This window comes from Haliaeetus albicilla, chromosome 26, assembly GCF_947461875.1.
Source record: "Haliaeetus albicilla chromosome 26, bHalAlb1.1, whole genome shotgun sequence".
Lineage (NCBI taxonomy): Eukaryota > Metazoa > Chordata > Aves > Accipitriformes > Accipitridae > Haliaeetus > Haliaeetus albicilla.
This window is the reverse complement of record NC_091508.1, coordinates 15,512,561-15,532,267: the sequence shown is the minus strand read 5'-3', so window position 1 is coordinate 15,532,267 and position 19,707 is coordinate 15,512,561. Positions and strand designations below refer to the sequence as shown.

Below are 19,707 nucleotides of genomic sequence, written 5' to 3'. Positions count from 1 at the left end.
TTCTACTATCAGGCAGTTCAGTTCACCCCTCTATTCTTTCCTGGGTTTATCACGTCAGTACAGCTACTTGGAGGTTGTTTGGGCACTCCAGCTCGAAGTTGCTTCCTTTGAAGCATGTAGATAAAGTTATATTAGGATTGTGTATAGTTTCTAGTTTTATTGCTCTAAATTGAAAGAATGCGTATTTGTACAGGATTCAGGAAATCTGTTTGATTCCTGTGTCATTTTTGTAGAAGAAACTGATACCTTGTTAAGTTGGAAGAAGGATTTAAGTCAAGTGGTGTGTCTTGCATCCTCGTTATTTTAGGTTTGCAGATGATAGGAAGCATTTCTTACGCCCTTTGGTGGTGCCTGTGTTCTAGAAGGGCATTTTGGTAATGCAGTAGCATGTTATTTATAACAGATGTTTGCATCAGGTCTCTTTCCTGTAATAGGATGGAAACTTAAGTCTGTCTTGATGCTTGTCACAGTATTTAAGTGCATAAATTGATGTTTAGCTAGGTCATGGTTTCAACTGAATATTGCTGATTGGACTTCTGTCCTGGTCTTCTACGCTGGTGTCTGTCTTGTAGTTGCTAATGTATTGAAATAGTATGTCAGCTTGCAGGCAAAGTAGTTCTTTGTACAATGGGTGCTTATGTCATGTAGTTTTCTCAGGCTGCAATGAAATAATTCAAAGATTATTAAAAACATCGATTGTTGATACAATCAGGTTTTTAAAAGAAAACAAAAAGAAAATACCTCATAGCTCAAAGAAAAACCATGCATGGAAGCCCTAGAAACTCCCAAGCTGATCTGCAGTACTCCCCGTTATAGTAGTTAAGTGTGTGTAGGGGATTTGTATTGCTTGAATACAATGGTCCTAAATGCTTTTTGAGATTTTGGAAAGTCTTGAACCTTGCAAAATATGTCCTTTAAAAGCTAAGTGTCTCTAGGCTGTTCTTAGCCCAATGGCACTTTATATTTGCTGGTCCGAGCAAAAAGTAATCTACGGGTTGCCAATAAGTTTTGGGTGTGACCTCTGAATTATTTCCAGACACTTTCATTCTTTTGTCCTAGAACATTGAGCTGAAAGTTGAGATAGAAAGTCTGAAGCGTGATCTGCAGGAGAGGGAGAAACTACTCATCAAAGCCTCGTAAGTACCAGTATATTTCTTGATGTCTGTTACTTAGGATTTCCAAGATCTTGCTTCTATTTGTTTTTTTTTTTTTCCTAATGTTTTAGGAATATGAGGATCCCAAAGTAGAATTTTAAGGGCACTTATATAGAAATTGCTTCATTCGTTACAGAAATTACATGTGTGAATTCTTAAATGCACAATGGTGTTAATGTAGTTACACTGGATGGTGCAACTTTGATATTATCCTTCATTCTACTGTATTTTTCAGATAAATAAATGACTCCCTATTTGGGAGTGGCTTAGCATTCCTATTGTAGAAGTTAAGTTGAGAGCTTAATTGTCTCAACAGGTGAAGAGGTGGACCTTTTTTTTTTTACAGCACTGGATTGAGAAGATATTATACAAAACACTTCTTAGTAAGGCTGAGAAAACAGAACTAATCTAGACTGAATCTTCTGGTTTTTAATGATACAAAAATGAATACACTTAAAATTCTTGCTTTTCTGTTAGAACCTGTTTTATGAATAAATATTACTTATTTAAAAATTACATAGTGCTACATTGTCTTATGGCGTGGGCAAGGTGGAATATGCTTTGGGGAGGGAATGGATGACCATAGGGCTGACAATAGTCTGTTAAACTTCTTCCTTCTAGATGTCTGGTTCAAAACTAATCCAGGCTGGCAATGACTGACAGCTACTGACTGCTACATGAGCCTCAGTTTCAATGGAATTTTCTTTGTGTGGCCTACCTCACATGGCATTGAATTGTTACCAATTAGCCTTTTTTCAGTAGTTCAAAGAGGCCCATTTTCAAGTAGATCCTGAGGACCAGATTAATTTTTTTGTTTGTTCTCTCCAGGTAGCTGTCAAGGGGTATTGCTGGGCTTTGAATGGAACCTTGCACAAGCTCATAGTAGGAAGGAAAATTTAGGTAGAAGTCATAAACAAGTGGTCATCCTTTGTTTAGTAAGGAAACACTGGCTGTTCTTTTCTTACAAGGTATTAACAATTACTGAAAAAGCAATTGGAGACATCTCAGCAGCTATGTATCTTCAGTTTATTCCAATGCTGCTTTCTGTAGAAAATACGACTCTATCAAAGGCTTGATACTGTATTTGGAAGCTTTAAAAATGTGAAGGCAATATTACACATTTTCATCACACATATAAAGTCCTTGCTTATCCACTGTGACAAGGCTTGTGTGTGGAACTCTCAGATTATACCACCAAAATTGCTATATAGTGTGTAGAAGTTTGTATTTAAAAGTGACAAGCAGGCACAGATAAAGTGGAAAATACTTGCTTGTGCGTAGTCTATCAGCCGCTTGCACATTAAATGTTTTCCACTTTGATATGCAATGGGATTTCTATCTATATTATGGTGTTTCAGTAGAGCAGTTGAAAGCTTGGCCCAGGGTGGTGATGCTGAAATACAGCGTGTGAAAGAAGAGGCACAAAAGAAGATGCAAGAAATGGAAGAAAACCTGACTAGCAGAATAAAGTTTCTGGAAGAGGTGAGTGGCTGAAACTGAAGGAATAGTTAGAAATCAGTACTGTTTTTGTACTATTGTCTGAGATTTGATACTGTGATCTACCTATATTTTCAAAATCATTCCAGCTTTCCTGGAAAAATAGCCAGTTCAAAACAAACAAACAAAAAAAGCGCAAAATACTCCCCCCCCCCAAAAAAAAACCCCAAACAAAAAAACCAAGCAACCCCAAATCCCAAAACCCCAACCAATGAAAGGGAAGGTGATTTTAACTGCTCTTGAAATGTCAAATATGATGATGGCAGTTCTTCAGGAAATTCATACCTATTGGTGGTATTTAGGTACTTCCAGCACAAAGCTTTGATTCCTGAATTCCAGTGTGAGGAGGCTATGTTTTCAGAACCTGCAGTCTCTGTTTAGAGGAAGAGGGGCTGGATTTTGAAAACTTTTACTAATAAGGTCTAGGCTTCATAAATAGCTGAAACCACTCTGTAAGCACTCCTGTCGTTTCCCATCTTTATGTGGGCCCTCAGTATTGCAGAGATTCTGTGGCTTTCTGTGTCTCCACTCTTGTGTGTTCATCATAGGCTGAGAGAGGCCACCTACTTATGGCAGCTTCTGGATAGGTGAACCAGTGGTTGCTTCCCCATGTTCTGCCTGCATGCCTTACACTCTGTTGTTAGATTGACCTTTATCTGCCAAATATTGTTGGCTTCTGCTGTCACTGTTATCACCTTGTTGCGTAACATTCTCCTGTTCCACAGGGTTATTCTTAACAGTGTCTTTTTTAATTCCTTGCTGTCTGTGGTTGAGACAGTTTATTCCTGTATTTATTGCTGAGCCATTGTTTATATCTTTACAGGGGAATTGCTTCACGTTTTCATCATTTTGTAGTGTAAAGGCAAAAAAAAAAATTTCTTTGTATTAATAACGTGCTTCCTCAGAAGAAAGGAGAAGTTCAGCTTCTTGTAAAGAACAAATTTGATATTGAATGGTCTGTGCTGGAAATGTTTGTGTCAAGTTCTAGAAATATATAAGCTTATGATTGTTTTGCATCATTGACTGTATACACTTATCTGGAGGTTTGGGATTTTGCAGCTGTGTTTGTGAGGGGGATAGATGTCTGGTGCTTTTTCTGTAAGTAAATAGAAGTAGCACAAGTGGATATATTCCAATATTTGCTTTCCCATCCCTAAAGACTGAATTGGTCATGAAAGGTATTGGTATCAGTCTCCTGGTGGTATTTTCTATCAGGATGATTTAGCAGCATTCATAAAGCAGTGAGCTCCTTCGAGGAGGAGGAGGGGGGAATCTCCATGACCTTTTTTTCAGTTTAGTGGAATTGGGATTTCTCAAAGCATTCTTTGTACTATTGGATAGGTAGAGAAGTTCCTAAATTATTTATTCTGTACCAAAACGGCCAGTCAGACTGGTGTTTCCCAGATCTGACAGGTAGAAGGGCAAATATTTTAATCTCATGGTGATATAGTATTTTCTGTAGCCTGAAGATAGTGTTGGCCTCTGACATTAATTTTATTATGCTTATGAATGTAAACACTGCTGAGTAGTATTAGTCACTTGTTTACGTAGCACCATATAATTATGTAGATCCAGGTAACGCTAACAAAGATTAATTTCCTTCAGAGTTTTTGATTGAAAGATGAATGCTGGCAGAATAGCTTCTAAGGTGAGGGGTTGAGTGGTGAAGTCTAGTGGTGAAGGACCTTTTCCTCACCCTCCCCCAAAGAGATACGCTTTTTAGTATAGACTTTAAAGAGAGAGGGGAATTACTTATTAGGCTACAAGGAGGCTTTTATTTCATAGAAAGCAAAATTCAGTGAGCCAGGAGGGCAGCTTACAATATAAAAATGAAGATCTGAAACAAATTTCATGTCGTGTATAACAGTGTGTTGTTTTGGTGTTCCCCGTCTCCATGAGTTGGGTCACCTGGAGGAAGTTGACTGGAATCTCTGGGTGTTATCTCTGTTTCCATTACTGTTCAAGAGAAAAATGTCTGGTTCGTACTTTATCAATTCTTGCAAAATATTATAAATGATGTTGGGAAGAGTTCCAATTAGCTACAGCGAGCCTGTGAATATTAATTTAATCTCTGATTGAATAAAAACCCCCTTCTTTAACCTCTTTAATTTAAGTGTAGCTATTCATTATGATAGTGGGAGGACAGTGGGACAAAGCCAAATTATAATAGCTAAATCTAAAGCCATAGCAAAGGGGCACTTTTTTTCCAGTTCTGCTATCAGTGAGGGTATTTGTTTTATTTCTTTGAGACAAACTTCCCTTCTTTATGTACCACAGAAAGTGGAAATGCAGACACAGAGTTCAAAAGTATTTGCGAAGCGCTTGAAGTACTTGGTAAAAGTTGCTAAATTAAACATACCAACATATGTTTGGTAGAAGAAACTTAAATATGTAAGAAGTTTTGTGAGCATTTTGTTCTTATAGGCATCAGGATTGTGTGTCTTAATTACAGAATCTTAAAGCTGCCCAAGAAGATGTGGAAAAAGCCATTGCGATCACGGAGAAGGAGAAAGCTCTGAGAATAGCTGCTGAGCAGAAACTTTCTTCAATTATGAATGCCCCTGCAAAGGATGTGGGTATGATTACAGGAGCTGAGAAGGACAGGTCAGAACTCTTGCCGGTGATGTTTTTAACTACTGGAATTCTTTATTGTTAAAGTGTGAAGAGTTGACATGGATGTAGGTTTTAATAGTTTGATCCTACCCTCAGATACATGAGTGAGTGTTACTGGCCATCTTATCTATTCAGCTATTAAATGAATAGCAACACAACAACTAGTTTACATGCTGCGTGATAGCAAAATCATATTTAAAAGTTGTCTGAAAGTGTAAAAGGACCAGTATGCATGTGACATGAGCATGTCCTACTTTAAAGCGTCTTTGTAACTGTGCTGACTTACGTTCTGCTTGCTGCTTTCTTGAACCATTGCTGAATAGAACTTGACTCTACCATTTGTGTTCTCTTGCTGCTTTCATGGTGTTCATGTACTCTTCAGTCCCAGTGATGTATCTGTTGAGGTTGGTAAATATAATGGAAAGAGAAACATAGTGTGTTTCAGCTTCATGGTTTTGATTGATTGTGCTTTGCAAAGCACTGGCTTTGCTTTGTTTGGCAGGTAGTTGGAAGAGTTTGTGAGGTGTTCAATAACTTTGGGTGGGGAAAATGTATAAACTCAAATCTCAATAGTTTGCAGGATTTTTATTTTTTTAGGTATGTAGGGTAAAACACATGCCTGGCAAGCCTTCCAGTAAAGCTTAGTTAGTTTGAGGATGTAAGCCCAGAGTGAAGATCAAAAGACTGTTATGATTCCTTATACTTTGGAGTATCCTTTCCTGTCAGTTTGTGACTGAACCCTGCAGGTAACTGCTCTGTGAGTAACTGCGTAATTGGTCTACCCTGGTAACAGACAGTTATGTTGGCCTGAGGCTTTCATTTCATAGGTTTTATATTACAGTAGGACCAAAGCAAGGTTTGCAGTGTTTTCCAGACAGTTTTTGTAAAAGCATACAGATTGAAAACTGCAAATCTGAAATCTACAGTGGCATAAAAATTATACAATGGTAATTATAACCTGGCTCTCAAGTTATCTCCTTCCTTTACCCTTTCTCTTTCCTGTCTTCCTCTTTCTGCTAGTCATCTGTGTGAACACAGATGCTCTCCTGAGTGACTTGAGCTGGGAAGGAGTTATAAAACCAGTCCCTTTCAGAGGTGCTTTAGTTGCTAGCTCTATAACTTGTGTGAAAACGGTGCTTAAAGCGTGGAAACAAATTGTCAGGATTGGATCACTACAGTGGAGTGAAGGCTGTGTGGAGTATGACAAAGAATGTCTGGTGTGTGTCCCCCTCCCCCAGCCCTGTGATCTAGTGTTAGCAGGATCTTCTACAATTACATGCTGGTAGATCAGTGTAAGTAGTCACAGAACCACAAAAACATAGCACTAATGGAAGAAGAGAATATTTGACTTCTTGAAGTGAATCAAATATTAATGTGCAGTGCTTTAAACTTGTGTGGGAGTAGCAAGCACATCTGGAATTCATATTCTGTTAAAAAGATACTTCCACCATCTAGGCTACAAAATACTAAGAGCATCACAACTGGCATCTTAAAAAAACCCCAAACTTTCTGGCATATAACCCTTATGTCTGTCAGAAAACTCAAGCTTTGTTGTTTTTATCAGTTGGAATACTGAAGTGTCAAGATGTGTATTGACCAAAGAAGGTAGCGCTGACCTAACTTTTTGTTGTGCTTATGTGAAATGAGAACCAGCTTAGGTATTAAGTATAAATGAAACTAGATGCGTGAGGGACACTTAGTGATGGCACGTACGGATACGGTGTTGTATGTGCTAAGAAGTGAAATAGATTGATAAGCTTTTTGTGTGTGCTATAAAGGACAATGTGACTAAAATATTGAAGCTTAAGTGTTGACACTTGAAATGGTACTGGAGGAAAGTAAGAATGAGCGCTTTGCAAGTAGCTCAACTCTGTTGCTTGCTTGAAAGGTACGGCACCTTTTCTGGTTTCTCTGGTGGGAGAAGGGGTTGTGAAACTACTGCCCTACGTTTTACACGTATTGTCTGGAATCTTCACCTAGGAAAGTTGTCTACAAGATTTATTGCAATGGCTGCAGAATTGGTGGTAGATGATGCAAGATTAATATTAAAATCTTATAATTTTAGACTTATAGAGCAACTGAATCTGTCATTGAAAAGTAAAGAAGCTATAATTCAACACCTTGAAGAGGAAAAGTCTCAAAGTGGATCTTATGATGGGAACTTATCAGCAGAAAAAATCAGAGAACTTACCATTGCTTTGAGGCATGAAAAAGATAGTGAGATAGAGGTGAGGAAACTGACTGAACAGTTATGTTATAAATCTCATGTGGTATAGGATTTTAAAGGATTCGTGCATGACGTTATGTGAGTGACTTCAGCCAGTTCTTTAAATTATTATTCTCCACAGTTATTCCCTCCTTCCCTTCTCCATTTCCTTAACATTCATTGGTTATATTGTGGTTTGGTGGTCAATATTCATCCTTGTTATCCATGCTTACCATTCACTCAATGAGTGGTCATGTTTCCCATTGATTTTATGCCTGTGTTATAGGTTCTATGCAATTGCTTTACAGAAGTTTATATAAAAAAATGTTAGATGTTAATAGATCCCTCAATAGCTGACATAACTTCTATAGAAGTTAAGAATGTGACTAGAGAGTTTATTTTTGGGAGCTATCTCTACTGTTATGGTCTGGAGAAAAAGCTGTGGTAAGGGAGGCAGGCATAAAAAAAAGTCTCTTGAAATAAAGTGGAAGTCTAGCCTTTAGCTTACAAAAGGTGTTAGGAGTCAGTCTTTTATTTCACCTGGCTCTTAAACAGAAAGATAGATATCCTGAAACCTGCAATGTGGAAACAGGTCTTAAAGCATGTTGTCTTCCCACCCGACCCCTTAAATTAAAGCTGGCGGAATTAAGAAAAGTAATCATGGAGGCTGTCATGCTTCTTCGAAATTTTCTTCCGTTTTGTTCTGGAACTTAATATTGATCAGTACCTATACACTTTTTTTGTTTATGTCAAGAATAGACAAGAGAACCTTCTACAATTGGACTGATTAGTGGAATTAAAAGTTTTCAGTTCTGGGTCTTCTTGCAATTAAATCAATATGTGTCAGGAAGAGCTACCCTGGTTTCACAAGAGTATTTCTGTGTCAAGGTGAAAATAGGGTCATCTTTAATCATTTCATAGGAGGTGGATAGACTGTATGATCATTTTTGGATGCAGAAATGGAGAAAAAAATCTGATTAATACCTTTGCACAACTCTGTTTTTATATATGGTTACTTTTTAAAAAAAAAAATTCTGTGTCCTCCCTAAGGAAAAGTGCTAATTAAAATCTCCCTTGATAAAAGCATCTTTCTGACATAGATAAATGTCACATAAAAATGCATTTTTATTAACTCAGCGAGTACAGTTGTCGTGTCTCATGGAAGAACGTTGTGTGTGTTTTTTTGGTTTTTTTTTTGTTTTGTTTTTTTCTTAATTGGGACAGGCTCATAGTGTGCCCAGGTAGATTTGTAGACTTCAGGGAAGCAACTGATTCAATATATTCCTCCCAAAAGGTGTATACTAAGTTGTTTTTCATTTTGGGTTACACCCCCCCCCCTTACCACGCCCAAGGTTTTTAAGCTCATTTTGCTTCATTTTAATGCTTAGTGAGTTACATATGTATTTAGAATGAATTATTTAGCTGACTGTAATAACTGTTGTGTTCTTATAGGCTATTAGAATGGAGCTTAAAAATGAAAGAAATTCCTTTGAAAAAAAAATTCAGGTAAGTTCTGGTTTTGTTTCTGTTTCTTCAACCACTTACAGTGCATGTTGGCATCTCTTCTGTTATGCAATCATAGATGCAGAGGCCTTGACTCGAAAGGAAGCAAAGCAAGTCCTCTGGTAAATTCTCTTTTATGTTAGATGACAGGAAGGCTCACCTTGTTTTTGAAGCAATTTTCAGTAAAGCTGATGGGCACACTCATCAAATATTGAAGCTGATACTCATGGCCAGCCCATGAGATTAGGCTTCTTATACTATATTCCAGGCACATCTTTAAGATGATGACTTGCATTTTGGAACTATATTTTATGTTAGTAATCTGAGTAATAAGATATAAGAACTCTTGAGAGAATGTACTTATTAATGTGCAGTTATAGTATCTCTTAGTGGGAAGTTAATGCAACTTTCACATAATCTAATTTAGTCACTTCAAGAAGAGCTACAAGAGAGAGAAAATGAGCTTGCTGTAGAAAAGAAGAATGGTTTGAAAAGGGATAAAACCATTCAAGGGCTAACTGTTGCATTAAAAGCAAAGGAAAAAGAGGTATGATGATTATGATCTTACTGGTTTGTTGAACTATCATTGGGAGGAAAATGTGTGCATTGTGTATGTGGCAAGGGTTGACTGATCTCACAGTAACCATTAGGCTTCTAGTGGGTCCTTAATCACTGCTGTTATATCTGTAAGCAGTTCTGTTTATCTAGAGTTTTGGGTCTTGGACTGGAGGAGAGAGAAAAAAGGGACTTAACTGATACTTTCTCCCTTAAGAACTGTTTTCAGTTACGCAGTGATTTTTATCAGCTCTGAGCACCACTTAAAAGGTACGAGAAGCATTTTATGTTGTTAAGTGGAGCTGTCATAAAGACAGCTAAAATAGGAGAGGTCAACGTCAGCTGAAATTCAGATTTTGTGGACGAATGGGAAATATTGAACTTGAGTGATAGGCAATCTAGTGAGTGTTGTATAAGAACAAGAATTTCTTTATGCAAGATTTATTATGATGTATTTGGTGTTTTTGTTCTTTAAAGTATTTGTTTTGTGTAGTTGGATGAATGGATAATGAGATGGGATAGCTATTACTGAATCACCATCCCTTGGAAATAACTCTTTCTACATAGTATTCATTTTACTTTACTTAAAGAATGAGGAGCTTGGTTCTGAAATTGAAGATCTAAATGCTTCATTGGCTAAGGCAAGAGAGGCAACTCACAAAGCACACATCCAAAAATTCAAGGTAAGAAGCAAGCAGTTAATGTGGCTTCCCCATCCCTGCTCCTTCCTTCTCCATAATTCCACGCAGCGCGTAGTGCTTTGTATCTTTGAAAGCAGAGGAATGCAAATTAATTTAAAATGTTGTTTAAAGTGTTTAATTTTTCTTACTTTGAAAAAAGTTTCCCAAATGAAATTATTTAAATGATAGTGTTAAAATGTCAGATTACTTATCTTGTTTCTTGAGGCTTTTTTCTTCTATAACAACTGAGAATTATTAAGGGAGACGTGTAAAAGCAAAATGAGTTAAAAATAAAGACACGACTAGTTGTGGAGCTGAGATGATATTGAGCTTTCTTTGTTGACCCAAGAATGTTTTGGTTTTTCTTCCAAAAGTATGGTAACAGCACACTCTTCATGTTAGCAGAGTTGAACTGGGTATGAGACACTAGTTTGGATTTATTTATAATAAATGTGAAACCACTGTTTATAACATAGTGGAGTGTTGTTTGTGAAAATGTGATTTAGTAATGCTTTCATGTGTGTGGAGGAGAAGAGACTTTATGATGATAATTTATGCATTATATAGGTCTTAAAATATAAAATGGGAGAAAGTAAGAATTTGATATTAAAATAGACAACATAATGTCTCTTGTAATGTTTTCAAACTCATCTAAAAATAAGTCTGATAAAACTAACTAATACTGATCAGAGGCAGTGATAAATCTTCCATTATGATGTTTGTTCATCCGCTTGGTCTCTTAGCTCAGCAGGAATGGAAGAGGTTGATGCACTTGCCTCCGAAGTACACAAGCTTAAAGCTTTTGTGACTGACTGTACTGTTTTTTGATTTCAGAGTCTAATGGAGTAGTAATGTTTAGTTCTCGCAGAGTACCTCCATTTCTTCAAAAGCCATTTATTTTACTGAAGCCCAAATTTTAAGTGTGCTCTGTTGAGAAAAGTATATCCTGTTTATTCTTCAGGTCATTTTGGCCTGTGTGTGAATCTATAGCTTATGTTTGCTTTTACATACCATGGGAGTCCTGCTCTGAAATATTACTCTGATTTTAACCCTTTTATTTTTATGAGAGCTTGATTATTTTTGAAAAGTTCTAGGTTTAAAAAGTGTACAACTAATCCCTCCTGTCCACAGAATCCATATTGCATGGTGGGTGACAGAGCAAGCCTTTCTCCTCATTATTCTGCTACTTAGCTACAAACTTGAGTTGAAGGCAGTTCTCTGTGAGTAGATCATGCTGCATAGCCCACTACTCCTGTCATCTGTGTTGTGAACTTCGAGGCCAGTTGTAACAGTATGTAATGGGGAAGAACACAAATCAGACTTGCTATTTCATATAAAAAAATATGCTTATGACTTGGTAACTACTTGACCTAGTCTGGGATCAAACTGACCCAAAAGTAGAAAGCTTTATGTAAGAAGAGCTTTGGGAACCAATAATAATATGATTTAATTTGCACTATGGAGTCCTTTGCAGGTCAACCATTATTTAGTTCTTAGATAACTAAGACTTTGTTATCCTGCGCTGGATGCAATTGAAAGCTGTTAAAATAGTTGAGAAAATTTTCAGTGTAACGGTTTCCCTGTTGTGTGAGTAACTGTCACTTCACTGTATTTTTTGCATCACAATTTTGAAGTACTGGAAAGAGGTGCAGGGGAGTGGGTTTGGACGGAACAGCGGTAAAGAGTTCAAGTCTCCACAGAATACCCTTATAGACCTTGAATATTGCTTTATGTTTCAGGGTGCTGAGGATTATCAAGCTCTCTTGATGGAAAAAGAGACCCTCTTAGCAGAGCTGCGTTCGGAAAACCTTACAAAGGATGCTGAGAATCGTAAACTACAAAGGAGGATTAAAAGGACCGATCAAGAGCTAAATGATTTGAATTTAGAAAGAGAGAAAATGGAGAAGGAGCTGGATGAAGCACAACTACAGAAGAGCAGAAGTGACAAAACCATTAATGTTATTATCACTTTTTTTTTTTATTTCATACAGTTTAAAAATAATTTAGCACTTCTAGCATGTCCTTTTCTAACAAATTTAGTTCTTTAATTTGAATAATTTTTGGAAAGGTAAATGCATTTGCCTAAAGCCAGTGTTCAAAAGAATGTGGCCAAGAAGATTGAGGAAAATTCTGGCACATAGTCTGCACAGAAAAATATTTTAAAATAAATATAATTTTGATAGTCTTGGGTCCTAGAAAAAATCATTAGCCTTTGTAAGTGGTAAATGGTTACTCTTGGTTTCAGTTTTTCTAATGGGAGGACCTGAACATGCATGACTGTACTTTTTATATTTCTGCTGTATTTGTCTTGTTACGTGTCTATACAGTATCTTAAATTACACTACTTTTAAATTTAACTTTCTTTTAAATTCTAATGCAGAACAGGAGTAAGTAGCCAGTTGTTGCAACTTTAAGCCAAACTTCAGCTTGCTTTTTGCTATCATAGCAGGGTCACTGTAAAGGCTGTATACTTAATAATTTCTGCTTGTAAAATTCCCAAAGCACAGGATTAGTTGATCACAATTTAACGTAAAAATGATGTGCTGTATCTGTTCATTAATTTTGTTGCTTCATATTCTGTTTAGGGTTTTTTACCTTGCTGTAGGCGTTTAGATAAGCACTTCTGCTTCCAGCATGCACAGCTCATGCAACAAAGTGAATGATCTGGTTTCTTCTTTTCTTCCTTTGAAAAAAGGATGCACCTTCTGCTGAGTGTTTGACATAAAATGTACTTTTTCACCTGTATGACTCGTCACATGGATTTTTCTAAAGTCTTCTCACCATTGCTTCCATTAGGGGAGCATTTACATAAAGAGTAGAGTTCTGCCTGCATGCAAAGTCTGTTCCTCTTCAGTTAGGGATTAATCTCCTGCTATATTAAATTACATAAAAGATTAAATGAGCTTTTCTGTATTCAGTGGATGTTTTGGTTCAATTATTAAATAAGGATCTTAATAAAGCAGGTATATGTGGAAATTGCTGTTCCTGCAATATCACTTAAAACCAGTAGAGGGTTCTCTTTACCTACAAACAAATAAGTTGTTCTCCCCCATCTCCTGCCCCCAATTTAACTTGCATTTTTGGTTGATTGTCAACTGTGGTTAGGCTGCTGTCACAAAGTCTCTATCTTTGGTGTGCTTTGAAATTTCTTCAGGGTGTTGAGGTTAAGGAGAGAAAGAACAGATTGCTTCTGTCAGTAAAACAGCCACAAAGAACATATTTTATTGATTTAAAGTATTTTATATTTAACTGTCTTCTCTATTCAGAACTTTTTTCATCTTTCAGGGGAGCTACAATATAACTCTGTATAGGAAAGACAGGAAAAACAGGACTGAGTAGGGAGTTGCCAGGCGATTCAAAGTTACTTGTATTACAGAAGCCTATTTGACTCCATTATGCTCAAGTTTTTCATGTAAATGACTAGCTCCTTGGGGAAAGCATTCCTGCCAAAAGATGAGCAGTCTTATAAAAATTATATCCCTAACCTATTTCCTGCTCCTTGCAGAACAGCTGCTTCAATTTCAAAGTTGCTAGTACATTTGGATATAGCAACATTGCCTGTGAAATGTTGCCCATTAAGTAGTAGATATGTGGGAGTAAAAAAATATGCTGTGATATTTTGCTCTTTGACAAATAGAAAACCACTTCAGTGATCTGATGCAAACTTTTTATGAGACAGCCTTAAAAATTCTGTTCTATTTATGCCCCAAGATACCTATTTATCAGTGTTTCTATTTTGTTAGAATAAAACTAGCAACAATGTGCGTAAACTGTAGAAAATGCCCTCAACATCTGTAATGAACTGCTGTCTTAGCTCTTCACTCACAGGGAAATTTTCAATGACTTTTCATATACTGTAATTGGGATGATCCAAATTTTTGCATATATCTGTTTTTAAAAAAAACAAAACAAAACAAAAACCTTAGAGATCCAGAAAAAGTACTTCTGCCCTGTTGTAAACCCAGTTTGTCTGGAGATGAGTTGGGCACTACTGTCCTGGGATGGAAGAAGGTTAAACTAAATTAAGACTGCTACAGGTGAGCTGATCATCCAAATCACAGTGCCCCGTATGAGGAGTCTTCTGGAGCAATGGGCGTAGATGTTCTTGAATGATGTCCCTGCCTCAGGGTGGGCAGATGCCCTGGCTTTTTCCTAGGTCAGCTTTAAAAGCAAAAACTCTCAGTTCTGTACTTCCCAGAAGCTGCTGTTAAGCAGTAGTTCAGCATCACTTTTTAAGCTCTTAGAAACAAGAAACTTTGGGTGTATATTCTTAAGTACAATTGATGAGGAAGCGACATCAAGTCATCCTTAATGTTGCTTGTGTCCACCATGTTACTATGTCTATAACAGATTCAGTGCTTCTTGATCGAAGAGTTTGTTCAAATTTACATGATTAAACACTTTAGGCCTGGAGAGAGAATGGATACTTAAATGTAGACAATTAGAGTGTATTTACTAGGTATTCATATTTGATCAGTTGGTTGGGGAAATGCAGAATAACTCATTAGGCAAAATTTATTATTTAGTCTTCCTACCTCTAGTTTAGCCCAAGAGGGAGGTTTTGGAGCTTCACAACTTAATTATTCACCAACCTGTTTTCCATCTGACAAGGAGGGGGAGGCATCTGCTTCAGTCTTCTACATTATAGTGTTTCACATTCATTTTTCTTAGTTCAACTGTCATTAATCATAGGACAGTCCCTTGGGAAAAAGATTGGCAGAGGGAATTGTAAAGTTTATGCTCCGAGAGCTGTAGGTACTATATTATCCTTGCAACTCAATGTATAGAAACCAATAGATTTTCTCCCAGACAATTTGAGTGGTCAATGAGTTCAAGCAACCTGCTATAGTGATGGATAGTTTTGTGCGTTACAGAATTTTAGCTCGTGCAAAGAAGATAATTTTCAGTCTCAACTCTAGCTTGTTTTGGAAAGGGTTTAGGGAACTCTGGGGGCAGAAATAGTAGAGGCAAAGTATCTGCAAATTGCAAATCTCTCGCAGGCTTTTTTACTTGTTCCACAATTGTTTGCCTTGGCAGTCCACCTCTTTCCATAAACCTAGCAGTAATATTTAAGCTGCTTTAGAGGCAGAAGAATAGTTTCTGTACCTGACAAGTTTTGTACACAAAGATGGCTGAGATTAGATAGTAGGGAATGTAGTAGTGTTATTGCAGCAGCATCTTTTCTATCTGTGCGTGCCTATCATCTTTTCTTCTTAAACCTGTTTATGGTGTTCATAAAGAGAAGTTGAAGAGTATTGGTCACTTGAAGTTATAGGACAGGTCAAAAGTGTTCCTTTGACGCTTAGTTACCTAATGGGTAATGTATTCACTTAAAGCCTCTCAGTGGTGTAATAGTTTAAAAACAACGTAAAGATAGAAAGCCAAGGGTGAACTTTGCAATGCAGTCAAAATCATAACACTGCAGTTGATCCTTTGCTTCCAGTTCATGTATTGTATCTGAACAAGCTTAATGTGACCCACTTGAAGCCGAAAGACTTTGCAGTTATCAGACCGTTACACTACTTTCAAAAGACCTGCACTACACTGCAGTTTATAGTTAGTAGTTAGGAAGAAATAGAAATATATTTGAGAAACAAAACTTGGACCTGATTCTACAGTTCTTCGATTTTCTTAGTCAAGGAAGTAGTTCTTTTGGTCCTGAAAAAATTACCTGTATTAGCTTGCAGAACTGAAGCCCAAGCTTAATCATTCTTTGAAACTGAATAACATTTGAGGGTTTTTTTGGGAGCTATTAGGGATTTCTTAGCTGCATCCTGGTAATGAAGCTAAAATTAAGCAAGTAAACCAAAAGGCATTGTAAATGACAATTTGTATTTAATGTGCAAAATAAACAGAAGTAAAACTGAAGTAGTAAAATGATGTTAAGGGTTTGATGTGAACCTGCATGAAGCAAGGTAATTAAGTCAAGAAAAGGACATAAAACAGTTTGTAAAGAGATTGCAATTAAAGTGTCACTAGTACTGTTTCTTTGTACTTAGAATAAGAAACAACTATTGAATTTTAAATCCCAGTGGAGGTAAATGTAAAGTTTATAGGTGACTACCATATGTACAAACTATTTAAAGGGCTTATGATACTTCAGAAATGGGCCCTTTTTGGGAATAAGTGGAAAACATTTATTTTAAGATGTAGGCTGTGTTACCTGGTTCTTTGGGTCTGAAGAGAAGTTTAGATAGTACAAAGTCTATTATAAGTTTTAATTGTTTAATTTTAGACAACAGCTCCTTTGTTACAAGTTTCTACTTCTCTTTTTCCGCACGTTCAATGCAGTAAATGCTCTAGATCTTCTTGCAGAGTAAAAGCTTAAAAATGAGGCTAGTGTATATGCAAGCTATGCCTCCTTCAACTGATGGTGTTGAAACTTCCAACAAATTGGCAAAAAAGTTTGAAGTAACACAAACAATGGTGGTGGGAGAGAAGTTGGAAGGATAGAGAAGACATGTTATAGATTTTTCTATTTCCTCTGCTCTTGCATATTTTCCACTCTGTAACTGGGAACTGACTGTTAATTACATGCTAATAGTTTTGTATATCTTTCCATCGATTTAGCGACTGTCCCAGTTCATAGCAAAATGTAAGGAATAGGAATTGTTTGATGTTATTGCTTGGAACCCAAGGCTTTATTGGGTGGTTAGACTTTGAAACCCCATAGATAGCTACATTTTCAGATGGTGGATTTTCAAGTGAAGTGGAATGGGATCTGTAGGAATGCAGAGGAGAAAGCTGTAATTGTGGTGTGTGTCAAGTGTGCGACCTGTGAACTAGGAGACACTGCTTTTTACATTGCAGTGGTCCATGTTGATCCTAACAGATCTCAAAGTCCCTTGCCCTTGCTATTGCATAAGGCTATTGCAAGAGATTGTTCCTGTGTTTTAAAAGCAAAATGGACAAGAAGTATATGTTTTTCTGATGGGGAACTAAGATGCAGAAATGATGCAACTAATCGTGGAGCTGCAGGAAGTAATTAACAGAGCCAGAATCAAGATGAAGTTCTGTTCACAACTTCTAATCACAAGACTGACCTGATTGGTTGTTTGAAGTTTGTGCTCTTTACAAAAGAATATGTTTTAACATTTCTGACCTTTTGTTTGATGCAAAAGTAACTTGCAATGTTAGTGCAAGAATTTCCATGGTGTGATGAGAAAAAGAGCAAATGACAAACTGAATCACCCGTAACCAATTTCCGCTTATTTCTAGCAAGGGAGTAAATTGACTCAGAAGTGAGTGTTCATTCTGACAGTGACAACATCTGGGTGCATGATATTCCCCACACCCTTGTAGTCTAGTCATTCTGTATGAGAAGTGTTTAAACAACAACCACCTAGATTTTTAGAAGACAATACTGACACCTCATCTAAAAGTTTTCTTTCTTTAATTGTATTCATTGATGCCAAGAGAAAGACACTGGCTCAAATGCATTCTCCAGACAGTTTGGTTATATGAGTAATTTAAAGCAATGGAAAGTCAAGTTAATGATGTGGGTTGTTAGTCTTAAACTTTTTTTAAAGTTGATTTGCTAAATACTCAGTTTCTTTTTTTTTGTAGGACCTTAGAAATCAACTAGAAAAATTACATGGTGAAATGACTGAGAAAGAAAAAGCAGTTGAACATCATTACAATATTCTTTTGAGTGAAAGCAATCAGAAGTTGCAGAGCCAAGAACTAGTTATCAAACGGCTAACAGACAATGTCAATCAAAAGGATCTACTGCTTCAGGTAGGTAGACTTAAGTTGAAATGAAGAATGGAAAGTTATCATTTGATTTTGTATGAGGAATTATTACAAGATCACATTTGTGTTTGGATTTGCTGTTGATTTTGATGATAATCCTTCACTTTTTGTAATACTGTATTTGCAGAACAGACATATAATTATAGTGTGTGTGGTATTCCACAAGTTTTCTTGTTAGGGCTTTATGAAGCGTGTGGACAGAGGAGGAAGAAAGCTTTACTAATACATATGTAGAATTTTCACTGTTGTGGGTAAGATACTTCAAAAGCTCTGAAGTGCCTATGATTTTCAGTTTATTGTGCAGAAACTAGAAGTTGAGGAATAGGTATAGATACTGAAACATTTTATCTTCTTTTTTTGGAGCCCATTCAAAATGACGTATGTGAGAAGGGAGCTGCCTGAATGTTAATGGACCCCTGCTCAGTTTTTTTTATAGCTGGAGGTACAACCCTGAAAACTACTGATGGTATTCAACCAGCAATGCAAAGAGTAATATCTGAGGTTGCTCTATACCTGCAGACCAAGGTGTATGCCTTGACTTATTTTTTAATACTTAAAAGATTGGATAGGTGGGGAAAGCTTCTGTTTGATCTTTTTTTGCTTCTATTATGTTAAATCAGTAAAATATGGCACGTAAAGAACATGTGCCCGATCATCCTTGGATATTCTGAATTTTGTTTGTTTGTCTATTGTGCAGTATAAAACTAGAGTAAATTTTGTAAAACTGTCTCATTGTTTTCTTTTGTTAGAAACTTGATGGAACAGTTAAAGAAAAGGATGCAGAATTGCAGGAGCTCCTGAATAAGTACAAGAACCTTCTAAGAGCCAATGAAGAACTTGAACTGAAAAATGAGGGCTTAGTAAAGGAAAAATGTGCTGCACAGTCTCAACAGTCAATCATCAAGATAGTCAGAGAGTTAGAGGTGAGTTTTTCATAACTCTGATCATTTGCAGATAAATACCTTGACTTCAAATTGAAGAGAATTTTGACTTTGGCTTCAAAGTTTTGGACTCATATATGTTGTAATTCACCCACGTAGCAAGGGCTGTTTTTCCTTCATATCAGTACCATATCAAAATGTTCTGTATTATTAAAAAAGATAACAATGGTGTTAGTAATAATTGTGTCGTATGATTTGTATGATTGTGGTGGTATTGATCTTGCATCATAAGAGTATATAGTATTGCACTCTGATGAGTTTATATGGCATCACTGAACTCTTTACTCTCAGAAAGCATGTGAAATGTTTTGCCTGCCATAAAAAGATAGAGTTTTGTGCTCATTAGGGCAGACATATTTCCCTGAGTGGGAGGGTATCTGCATTTCTGAAGAGAGGTGCAGAGGGGTGTTTGTGTACTTCTAATAGATAAGGGGAAAGATTGCACAGAGCTAGTGACTGCAGGAGATAAATGGGGTGTGAGGATAAAAAGTATAGATGGGAATGAAGATGTGTCTAGGACAAGAAGAAAACTACTTTACAGCAAAGAAGAAAGGAAATAGTACGAAAATATATATATATGTGTGGACAATATATGCCCATTATTTTACTTGATGCCATAAATTGAAAAGACTTGTTAGTACCTGAAATCAGAGGTCAAAATTCAAAGTCTTAAAAGGTAGAGTTTCTTCCTTCCCCCTTCACCTCCCACTTCTGTACCAGCAAGAAGAAGTCGGGTACTGTTAAGAAGTTTTTGAATCACTTGCCGACTCCATCAGTGCATTTTTTTTGTTATTGTGTACAGATTA

At 36.7% G+C, this 19,707-nt stretch overlaps 1 protein-coding gene across 3 annotated transcripts in view; it reads left to right on the top strand.

Annotated features, from left to right (window-relative positions):
• The window catches only part of CDK5RAP2 (CDK5 regulatory subunit associated protein 2), an 84,141-nt gene that overhangs the window by 7,717 nt on the left and 56,717 nt on the right, over positions 1 to 19,707 (top strand). For all 3 annotated transcript variants that reach the window (XM_069771768.1, XM_069771769.1, XM_069771770.1), the window contains 10 exons: positions 1,060 to 1,136; positions 2,513 to 2,636; positions 5,104 to 5,255; positions 7,330 to 7,492; positions 8,923 to 8,976; positions 9,401 to 9,520; positions 10,119 to 10,211; positions 11,948 to 12,166; positions 17,775 to 17,945; positions 18,710 to 18,883. In XM_069771768.1, the coding sequence (XP_069627869.1) occupies positions 1,060 to 1,136; positions 2,513 to 2,636; positions 5,104 to 5,255; positions 7,330 to 7,492; positions 8,923 to 8,976; positions 9,401 to 9,520; positions 10,119 to 10,211; positions 11,948 to 12,166; positions 17,775 to 17,945; positions 18,710 to 18,883 (1,347 nt within the window). The remainder of the gene's footprint in view (positions 1 to 1,059; positions 1,137 to 2,512; positions 2,637 to 5,103; positions 5,256 to 7,329; positions 7,493 to 8,922; positions 8,977 to 9,400; positions 9,521 to 10,118; positions 10,212 to 11,947; positions 12,167 to 17,774; positions 17,946 to 18,709; positions 18,884 to 19,707) is intronic.